The 12,264-nt window shown below is 42.1% G+C and overlaps 1 protein-coding gene across 1 annotated transcript in view; it reads right to left on the reverse strand.

Moving 5' to 3' along the window:
* The window catches only part of LOC118373458 (fibrillin-2), a 299,186-nt gene that overhangs the window by 70,537 nt on the left and 216,385 nt on the right, over positions 1-12,264 (reverse strand). The window contains exons 44-45 of the mRNA XM_052526019.1: positions 1,841-1,966; positions 185-310 (exon numbers count right to left, since the gene is read on the reverse strand). Coding sequence (XP_052381979.1) covers positions 185-310; positions 1,841-1,966 — 252 coding nt within the window. The remainder of the gene's footprint in view (positions 1-184; positions 311-1,840; positions 1,967-12,264) is intronic.

Genomic DNA, 12,264 nt, shown 5'->3' on the forward strand with positions numbered 1-12,264 from the left:
AGAACAAATTCTTATTTTCAATGACGGCCTAGGAACAGCCTGTTCAGGGGCAGAACGACAGATTTGTACCTTGTCAGCTCGGGGATTTGAACTTCCAACACTCTAACCACTAGGCTACCCTGCCGCCATTACATCGGCCTCCATTGAAAGCGAGAGCCTTAAGTGTTTTCTAGAAGGTTCTCACCCGTGCACATCTTGCGGTTGGGCGTAGCCTTGAAGCCGTGGTGGCACCTGCACTCGTAGCCCCCCTGGATGTCCACACACTCGCCATGGCTACACACGTTGGTGATCTCCAGACACTCGTTGCGGTCTTCCCAACGGTAGGAGGAGGAGGAGGAGGAGGAGGAGGAGGAGAGAGAGAGAGAGAGAGAGAGAGAGAGAGAGAGAGAGAGAGAGAGATAGAGAGGCACAGAGAGAGAGAAGCACAGAGAGAGACAGAGAGAGAGAGAGAGAGACAGAGAGAGAGAGACAGAGAGACAGAGAGAGAGAGAGAGAGAGAGAGAGAGAGAGAGAGAGAGAGAGAGAGAGAGAGAGATAGATAGATAGATAGATAGATAGATAGATAGATAGATAGATAGATAGATAGAGAGGCACAGAGGCACAGAGGCACAGAGGCACAGAGAGAGAGGGAGGCACAGAGAGAGAGAGGCACAGAGAGAGAGAGGCACAGAGAGAGAGAGAGAGAGAGAGAGAGAGAGAGACAGAGAGAGAGAGAGAGAGGCTGGTCAGAGGCTAAAAACTGGACCGCAACAACATACAAATCCTCTGTGTTTATTGGGGTTTACAGCAACAACGCAACAAAACAAACAAAGCTGTTTTTTTTTTAATTGTGCAGTACTTTGATTGGTTGAAAGCCATGGTATACTTTGACAACACCACAATATTGTTGGAAAGTAAAATGTTCGAAATTAGTGTTAATAACTACCCATGCTTGTATTGTAGCAGTGCTGTTAGCAGTACCAACATAAACAATTTGACATAACATGTGTCACAACAAACGTTCCTTCCAAAAAAAAACATTTTGTTGCCTAACTAGAGAGAGAGAGAATAAGAATAAGAATAAGACCAGGTCAAGACCACAGGGTGCATTAGGTAATCCTCTGGATAAGACCAGGTCAAGCCCACAGGGTGCATTAGGTAATCCTCTGGATAAGACCAGGTCAAGCCCACAGGGTGCATTAGGTAATCCTCTGGATAAGACCAGGTCAAGCCCACAGGGTGCATTAGGTAATCCTCTGGATAAGACCAGGTCAAGCCCACAGGGTGCATTAGGTAATCCTCTGGATAAGACCAGGTCAAGCCCACAGGGTGCATTAGGTAATCCTCTGGATAAGACCAGGTCAAGACCACAGGGTGCATTAGGTAATCCTCTGGATAAGACCAGGTCAAGACCACAGGGTGCATTAGGTAATCCTCCAGATAAGACCAGGTCAAGCCCACAGGGTGCATTAGGTAATCCTCTGGATAAGACCAGGTCAAGCCCACAGGGTGCATTAGGTAATCCTCCAGACATGCAGCTAAGTGCTCTTTTACAAGGCAGAGCCCCGGGCCTGCCAAGGATCACACTGGGGCGAGACATTGGGTAAATATGCTGTTGGCGGCCGCTGCCTGTCCACAGTGCATCTGGACTTTAGCAGCAAAAGGCTACAGCTGGTCTGATAGGTCACACCAGGACAAAGACACACTGGTGAGAATCACTTTCATTTACATCCCAAATGTGAATCCTATTCCCTATATAGTGCACTACTTTTGACCAGAGCCCTATGAGCCCTGGTCAGTGCACATATGTAGGGAATAGGGAACATGAGGGATGTAGCATGTGTGGGATCTGTTGTCTCACCGTTGCAGGCTCCTATGGGGGAGAGATTGAAGCCCTCTGAGCATTCACAGCGGTAGCTCCCAGGGCTGTTGATACAGTCAGCGTTCCTCTGGCACAGGTTCTCCACACTGCTACATTCATCGATGTCTGGAACACACACACACACACACACACAGACGGACGCAAGTACGCAAGCACACACACCCAAACACACACACACACACAAAACCAGATTAAGATAGCAATTATACAGGTAGCCAGAGCAGCAGGAAAGATCAGAAGCAGTTAGATGAACAGGGAGAGAGACACAAACACAGATCACAGACTGACAGACAGGTCACAGACTGACAGACAGGTCACAGACTGACAGACAGACAGATCACAGACTGACAGACAGACAGGTCACAGACTGACAGACAGACAGGTCACAGACTGACAGACAGATCACAGACAGACAGACAGACAGACAGACAGACAGACAGACAGACAGACAGACAGACAGACAGACAGACAGACAGACAGACAGACAGACAGACAGACAGATTACAGACTAACAGACAGACAGACTGACAGACTGACAGACAGATCACACACAGAAAGATAGATCACAAACTGACTGACAGACAGATCACAGACTGACAGAGAGATCAGACTGACAGACAGATCACAGACTGACAGACAGATCACAGACAGACAGACAGACAGACAGACAGACAGACAGACAGACAGACAGACAGACAGACAGATCAAAGACAGACAGACAGAGAAACAGACAGACAGATCACAGACAGACAGACAGAGAAACAGACAGACAGACAGAGAAACAGACAGACAGAGAGAGAGACAGACAGATCACAGACAGACAGACAGACAGACAGACAGACAGACAGACAGACAGAAAAACAGACAGACAGACAGATCACAGACAGACAGAGAAACAGACAGACAGACAGAGAAACAGACAGACAGATCACAGACAGACAGAGAGAGCGAGAGAAACTGACAGACAGACAGACAAAGTGTGTTTCAAGTGGGAATAAAATGATTGGTACTCTAGGACTGAATTATAGTAGTTTCACATTAAATACCTTAAATACAAATGATTGAAGAGGACAAATATAGATATAAAATCAAAACAGAAAGGGTTGGATTAAAATAGAAACGGTTTATATGACTACAGTTACATTCGAGGTGCATCATTAAGGCTTTCTAGCCTAACCGCCGCCTCAGTTATCCTAAATGAAATAAAGATTGGTGTCAACTACATTTGTAACGCCAAACTGAAGAAATCCATACGAGAGAAGAATTCGGATTCCACAAAACCCCCCCCCACACAAAAAAATAATCTGGATCGCGTTTAAAATGTCTCTAAAACACCAAAAAATAGATTTCTCAGAATGATGTGGAGAAAAAGAGAAGGTGATGTGGGCCATGCTAAACAGTGAAGCAGAAGAATCTAATTATTACCCACAAGGCCACGTTCACGCCATTGTTACGAGAGCGTTCCTCGGAAACGTGTTACATTTTGTCAAAGCGTCACGTTCTCACTGAAATACACCCTTTATGTCTGATTGGTTTGATTTCACACATTACTCATATGCCCCCCTTTACATTTAAACATTTAAACTTACTTAAGTCAATCACCACCTTCCGGAGACACCTGAAACCCCACCTCTTTAAGGAATACCTAGGATAGGATAAAGTAATCCCCCCCCCCCTTAAAAGATTTAGATGCACTATTGTAAAGTGGCTGTTCCACTGGATGTCATAAGGTGAATGCACCAATTTGTAAGTCGCTCTGGATAAGAGCGTCTGCTAAATGACTTAAATGTAATGTAACTGTAACTTAAGTCACTGACTTAAAATAAACCCTCTTGAATGACTAGCTTTCCTTTTGCCCATTTCTCCATGTCTCTGCACAATCACATTTCTTTCTCTTTGGGGATTTTGAGGCCAACTTCTAGTCCAATAAAGACCTATAATTGGTTTTGCTGTGTATTTTTCCTTGGTTAGAGTCTAACCACTAGCAGTTAGTGCGCAATAATTCTCCCTCTTGGGGTCACCACACACAAACTGGTCAGACATGAAAGAGGAGCCTCAGTCGGGCTCCCCTGACTTCCACGGTCGGGAGGTCGACCACATTGTGACCACGGACCATTCCGAGGGGAGATATTGTGTTGCCGGGCCGACCAATAGAGCCTAACGCAGATTGACAGTGTATGTGGCCCCGGGGGCTCGGAGTAAAAAAGACAGAACGAGAAAGACAGAAGACTAAAAATTAGAGAGGAGGATGAGGAGGAGGAGGGGGAGGGGAAGGGACACCATTGGTTGCTACACAAAAACTATAATGGGATACCGGTCTGAACTGTTACCTCTATCAACCCCCACTATCATACACACTGCTGGAGACATTCTACTGTTAAATCTAGATACAGGTGTTTCTATAGTCGTACCTGACGTTACATCAGGTGTTTCTATAGTCGTATCCAACGTTACATCAGGTGTTTCTATAGTCGTATCCAACGTTACATCAGGTGTTTCTATAGTCGTATCCAACGTTACATCAGGTGTTTCTATAGTCGTATCCAACGTTACATCAGGTGTTTCTATAGTCGTATCCAACGTTACATCAGGTGTTTCTATAGTCGTATCCAACGTTACATCAGGTGTTTCTATAGTCGTATCCAACGTTACATCAGGTGTTTCTATAGTCGTATCCAACGTTACATCAGGTGTTTCTATAGTCGTATCCAACGTTACATCAGGTGTTTCTATAGTCGTATCCAACGTTACATCAGGTGTTTCTATAGTCGTACCAACGTTACATCAGGTGTTTCTATAGTCGTATCCAACGTTACATCAGGTGTTTCTATAGTCGTATCCAACGTTACATCAGGTGTTTCTATAGTCGTATCCAACGTTACATCAGGTGTTTCTATAGTCGTATCCAACGTTACATCAGGTGTTTCTATAGTCGTACCAACGTTACATCAGGTGTTTCTATAGTCGTACCAACGTTACATCAGGTGTTTCTATAGTCGTATCCAACGTTACATCAGGTGTTTCTATAGTCGTATCCAACGTTACATCAGGTGTTTCTATAGTCGTATCCAACGTTACATCAGGTGTTTCTATAGTCGTATCCAACGTTACATCAGGTGTTTCTATAGTCGTATCCAACGTTACATCAGGTGTTTCTATAGTCGTATCCAACGTTACATCAGGTGTTTCTATAGTCGTATCCAACGTTACATCAGGTGTTTCTATAGTCGTATCCAACGTTACATCAGGTGTTTCTATAGTCGTATCCAACGTTACATCAGGTGTTTCTATAGTCGTATCCAACGTTACATCAGGTGTTTCTATAGTCGTATCCAACGTTACATCAGGTGTTTCTATAGTCGTATCCAACGTTACATCAGGTGTTTCTATAGTCGTACCTAACGTTACATCAGGTGTTTCTATAGTCGTACCTGACGTTACATCAGGTGTTTTTCTATAGTTACATCAGGTGTATCCAACGTTACATCAGGTGTTTCTATAGTCGTATCCAACGTTACATCAGGTGTTTCTATATAGTCGTATCCAACGTTACATCAGGTGTTTCTATAGTCGTACCTGACGTTACATCAGGTGTTTCTATAGTCGTACATCAGGTGTTTCAAGTCGTTACATCAGGTGTTTCTATAGTCGTATCCAACGTTACATCAGGTGTTTCTATAGTCGTATCCAACGTTACATCAGGTGTTTCTATAGTCGTATCCAACGTTACATCAGGTGTTTCTATAGTCGTACCTGACGTTACATCAGGTGTTTCTATAGTCGTATCCAACGTTACATCAGGTGTTTCTATAGTCGTACCTGACGTTACATCAGGTGTTTCTATCCAACGTACATCAGGTGTTTCATAGTCGTTCCAACGTTACATCAGGTGTTTCTATAGTCGTACCTGACGTTACATCAGGTGTTTCTATAGTCGTATCCAACGTTACATCAGGTGTTTCTATAGTCGTATCCAACGTTACATCAGGTGTTTCTATAGTCGTATCCAACGTTACATCAGGTGTTTCTATAGTCGTATCCAACGTTACATCAGGTGTTTCTATGTTTCTATAGTCGTATCCAACGTTACATCAGGTGTTTCTATAGTCGTACCAACGTTACATCAGGTGTTCGTATCCAACGTTACATCAGGTGTTTCTATCAGTTTCGTATCCAACGTTACATCAGGTGTTTCTATAGTCGTATCCAACGTTACATCAGGTGTTTCTATAGTCGTATCCAACGTTACATCAGGTGTTTCTATAGTCGTACCAACGTTACATCAGGTGTTTCTATAGTCGTATCCAACGTTACATCAGGTGTTTCTATAGTCGTATCCCTGACGTTACATCAGGTGTTTCTATAGTCGTACCTGACGTTACATCAGGTGTTTCTATAGTCGTACCTGACGTTACATCAGGTGTTTCTATAGTCGTATCCAACGTTACATCAGGTGTTTCTATAGTCGTATCCAACGTTACATCAGGTGTTTCTATAGTCGTACCTGACGTTACATCAGGTGTTTCTATAGTCGTTACATCAGGTGTTTCTATAGTGACGTTACATCAGGTGTTTCTATAGTCGTATCCAACGTTACATCAGGTGTTTCAGGTGTTCAGGTGTTTCTATAGTCGTACCAACGTTACATCAGGTGTTTCTATAGTCGTACCTGACGTTACATCAGGTGTTTCTATAGTCGTACCTGACGTTACATCAGGTGTTTCTATAGTCGTACCTGACGTTACATCAGGTGTTTCTATAGTCGTATCCAACGTTACATCAGGTGTTTCTATAGTCGTATCCAACGTTACATCAGGTGTTTCTATAGTCGTACCTGACGTTACATCAGGTGTTTCTATAGTCGTATCCAACGTTACAGCAGGTGTTTCTATAGTCGTATCCAACGTTACATCAGGTGTTTCTATAGTCGTATCCAACGTTACATCAGGTGTTTCTATAGTCGTATCCAACGTTACATCAGGTGTTTCTATAGTCGTATCCAACGTTACATCAGGTGTTTCTATAGTCGTATCCAACGTTACATCAGGTGTTTCTATAGTCGTACCTGACGTTACATCAGGTGTTTCTATAGTCGTATCCAACGTTACATCAGGTGTTTCTATAGTCGTATCCAACGTTACATCAGGTGTTTCTATAGTCGTATCCAACGTTACATCAGGTGTTTCTATAGTCGTACCTGACGTTACATCAGGTGTTTCTATAGTCGTATCCAACGTTACATCAGGTGTTTCTATAGTCGTATCCAACGTTACATCAGGTGTTTCTATAGTCGTATCCAACGTTACATCAGGTGTTTCTATAGTCGTATCCAACGTTACATCAGGTGTTTCTATAGTCGTATCCAACGTTACATCAGGTGTTTCTATAGTCGTATCCAACGTTACATCAGGTGTTTCTATAGTCGTATCCAACGTTACATCAGGTGTTTCTATAGTCGTATCCAACGTTACATCAGGTGTTTCTATAGTCGTATACATCAACGTTACATCAGGTGTTTCTATAGTCGTACCCAACGTTACATCAGGTGTTTCTATAGTCAGGTGTTCCAACGTTACATCAGGTGTTTCTATAGTCGTATCCAACGTTATCAGGTGTTTCATCAGGTGTTTCTATAGTCGTATCCAACGTTACATCAGGTGTTTCTATAGTCGTATCCAACGTTACATCAGGTGTTTCTATAGTCGTATCCAACGTTACATCAGGTGTTTCTATAGTCGTATCCAACGTTACATCAGGTGTTTCTATAGTCGTATCCAACGTTACATCAGGTGTTTCTATAGTCGTACCTGACGTTACATCAGGTGTTTCTATAGTCGTATCCAACGTTACATCAGGTGTTTCTATAGTCGTATCCTGACGTTACATCAGGTGTTTCTATAGTCGTATCCAACGTTACATCAGGTGTTTCTATAGTCGTATCCAACGTTACATCAGGTGTTTCTATAGTCATCAGGTGTTTCAACGTTACATCAGGTGTTTCTATAGTCGTACCTGACGTTACATCAGGTGTTTCTATAGTCGTATCCAACGTTACATCAGGTGTTTCTATAGTCGTATCCAACGTTACATCAGGTGTTTCTATAGTCGTACCTGACGTTACATCAGGTGTTTCTATAGTCGTATCCAACGTTACATCAGGTGTTTCTATAGTCGTATCCAACGTTACATCAGGTGTTTCTATAGTCGTATCCAACGTTACATCAGGTGTTTCTATAGTCGTATCCAACGTTACATCAGGTGTTTCTATAGTCGTGTTTCCAACGTTACATCAGGTGTTTCTATAGTCGTATCCAACGTTACATCAGGTGTTTCTATAGTCGTATCCAACGTTACATCAGGTGTTTCTATAGTCGTATCCAACGTTACATCAGGTGTTTCTATAGTCGTATCCAACGTTACATCAGGTGTTTCTATAGTCGTATCCAACGTTACATCAGGTGTTTCTATAGTCGTACCCAACGTTACATCAGGTGTTTCTATAGTCGTATCCAACGTTACATCAGGTGTTTCTATAGTCGTATCCAACGTTACATCAGGTGTTTCTATAGTCGTATCCAACGTTACATCAGGTGTTTCTATCAGGTAGTCGTATCCAACGTTACATCAGGTGTTTCTATAGTCGTATCCAACGTTACATCAGGTGTTTCTATAGTCGTATCCAACGTTACATCAGGTGTTTCTATAGTCGTATCCAACGTTACATCAGGTGTTTCTATAGTCGTATCCAACGTTACATCAGGTGTTTCTATAGTCGTATCCAACGTTACATCAGGTGTTTCTATAGTCGTATCCAACGTTACATCAGGTGTTTCTATAGTCGTATCCTACGTTACATCAGGTGTTTCTATAGTCGTATCCAACGTTACATCAGGTGTTTCTATAGTCGTATCCAACGTTACATCAGGTGTTTCTATAGTCGTACCTGACGTTACATCAGGTGTTTCTATAGTCGTATCCAACGTTACATCAGGTGTTTCTATAGTCGTATCCAACGTTACATCAGGTGTTTCTATAGTCGTATCCCAACGTTACATCAGGTGTTTCTATAGTCGTATCCAACGTTACATCAGGTGTTTCTATAGTCGTATCCAACGTTACATCAGGTGTTTCTTCTAGTCGTATCCAACGTTACATCAGGTGTTTCTATAGTCGTATCCCAACGTTACATCAGGTGTTTCTATAGTCGTATCCAACGTTACATCAGGTGTTTCTATAGTCGTATCCAACGTTACATCAGGTGTTTCTATAGTCGTATCCCAACGTTACATCAGGTGTTTCTATAGTCGTATCCAACGTTACATCAGGTGTTTCTATAGTCGTATCCAACGTTACATCAGGTGTTTCTATAGTCGTATCCAACGTTACATCAGGTGTTTCTATAGTCGTATCCAACGTTACATCAGGTGTTTCTATAGTCGTATCCCAACGTTACATCAGGTGTTTCTATAGTCGTATCCAACGTTACATCAGGTGTTTCTATAGTCGTATCCAACGTTACATCAGGTGTTTCTATAGTCGTATCCAACGTTACATCAGGTGTTTCTATAGTCGTATCCAACGTTACATCAGGTGTTTCTATAGTCGTATCCAACGTTACATCAGGTGTTTCTATAGTCGTACCTGACGTTACATCAGGTGTTTCTATAGTCGTATCCAACGTTACATCAGGTGTTTCTATAGTCGTACCTGACGTTACATCAGGTGTTTCTATAGTCGTATCCAACGTTACATCAGGTGTTTCTATAGTCGTATCCAACGTTACATCAGGTGTTTCTATAGTCGTATCCAACGTTACATCAGGTGTTTCTATAGTCGTATCCGACGTTACATCAGGTGTTTCTATAGTCGTACCTGACGTTACATCAGGTGTTTCTATAGTCGTACATCAGGTGACGTTACATCAGGTGTTTCTATAGTCGTATCCAACGTTACATCAGGTGTTTCTATAGTCGTACCCAACGTTACATCAGGTGTTTCTATAGTCGTATCCAACGTTACATCAGGTGTTTCTATAGTCGTATCCAACGTTACATCAGGTGTTTCTATAGTCGTACCTGACGTTACATCAGGTGTTTCTATAGTCGTATCCAACGTTACATCAGGTGTTTCTATAGTCGTATCCAACGTTACATCAGGTGTTTCTATAGTCGTATCCAACGTTACATCAGGTGTTTCTATAGTCGTATCCAACGTTACATCAGGTGTTTCTATAGTCGTACCTGACGTTACATCAGGTGTTTCTATAGTCGTACCTGACGTTACATCAGGTGTTTCTATAGTCGTACCTGACGTTACATCAGGTGTTTCTATAGTCGTACCTGACGTTACATCAGGTGTTTCTATAGTCGTATCCAACGTTACATCAGGTGTTTCTATAGTCGTACCCAACGTTACATCAGGTGTTTCTATAGTCGTACCAACGTTACATCAGGTGTTTCTATAGTCGTATCCAACGTTACATCAGGTGTTTTCTATCCAACGTTACATCAGGTGTTTCTATAGTCCAACGTTACATCAGGTGTTTCTATAGTCGTACCTGACGTTACATCAGGTGTTTCTATAGTCATCACGTTACATCAGGTGTTTCTATAGTCGTATCCAACGTTACATCAGGTGTTTCTATAGTCGTATCCAACGTTACATCAGGTGTTTCTATAGTCGTACCTGACGTTACATCAGGTGTTTCTATAGTCGTATCCAACGTTACATCAGGTGTTTCTATAGTCGTATCCAACGTTACATCAGGTGTTTCTATAGTCGTACCTGACGTTACATCAGGTGTTTCTATAGTCGTATCCAACGTTACATCAGGTGTTTCTATAGTCGTATCCAACGTTACATCAGGTGTTTCTATAGTCGTATCCAACGTTACATCAGGTGTTTCTATAGTCGTATCCAACGTTACATCAGGTGTTTCTATAGTCGTATCCAACGTTACATCAGGTGTTTCAACGTTACATCAGGTGTTTCTATAGTCGTATCCAACGTTACATCAGGTGTTTCTATAGTCGTATCCAACGTTACATCAGGTGTTTCTATAGTCGTATCCAACGTTACATCAGGTGTTTCTATAGTCGTATCCAACGTTACATCAGGTGTTTCTATAGTCGTATCCAACGTTACATCAGGTGTTTCTATAGTCGTACCAACGTTACATCAGGTGTTTCTATAGTCGTATCATCAACGTTACATCAGGTGTTTCTATAGTCGTATCCAACGTTACATCAGGTGTTTCTATAGTCGTACCAACGTTACATCAGGTGTTTCTATAGTCGTATCCAACGTTACATCAGGTGTTTCTATAGTGACGTTACATCAGGTGTTTCTAACGTTACATCAGGTGTTTCTATAGTCGTATCCAACGTTACATCAGGTGTTTCTATAGTCGTTACATCAGGTGTTTCCAACGTTACATCAGGTGTTTCTATAGTCGTACCCAACGTTACATCAGGTGTTTCTATAGTCGTATCCAACGTTACATCAGGTGTTTCTATAGTCGTATCCAACGTTACATCAGGTGTTTCTATAGTCGTATCCAACGTTACATCAGGTGTTTCTATAGTCGTATCCAACGTTACATCAGGTGTTTCTATAGTCGTATCCTGACGTTACATCAGGTGTTTCTATAGTCGTATCCAACGTTACATCAGGTGTTTCTATCCAACGTTACATCAGGTGTTTCTATAGTCGTATCCTGTTTCTATGGTCACGTTACATCAGGTGTTTCTATAGTCGTATCCAACGTTACATCAGGTGTTTCTATAGTCGTATCCAACGTTACATCAGGTGTTTCTATAGTCGTATCCAATGTTACATCAGGTGTTTCTATAGTCGTATCCAACGTTACATCAGGTGTTTCTATAGTCGTATCCCAACGTTACATCAGGTGTTTCTATAGTCGTATCCAACGTTACATCAGGTGTTTCTATAGTCGTACCTGACGTTACATCAGGTGTTTCTATAGTCGTATCCAACGTTACATCAGGTGTTTCTATAGTCGTATCCAACGTTACATCAGGTGTTTCTATAGTCGTATCCAACGTTACATCAGGTGTTTCTATAGTCGTACCTGACGTTACATCAGGTGTTTCTATAGTCGTACCTGACGTTACATCAGGTGTTTCTATAGTCGTATCCAACGTTACATCAGGTGTTTCTATAGTCGTACCTGACGTTACATCAGGTGTTTCTATAGTCGTATCCAACGTTACATCAGGTGTTTCTATAGTCGTACCTGACGTTACATCAGGTGTTTCTATAGTCGTATCCAACGTTACATCAGGTGTTTCTATAGTCGTATCCAACGTTACATCAGGTGTTTCTATAGTCGTATCCAACGTTACATCAGGTGTTTCTATAGTCGTATCCAACGTTACATCAGG

The sequence above is a fragment of the Oncorhynchus keta genome, chromosome 9 (genome assembly GCF_023373465.1).
Source record: "Oncorhynchus keta strain PuntledgeMale-10-30-2019 chromosome 9, Oket_V2, whole genome shotgun sequence".
Lineage (NCBI taxonomy): Eukaryota > Metazoa > Chordata > Actinopteri > Salmoniformes > Salmonidae > Oncorhynchus > Oncorhynchus keta.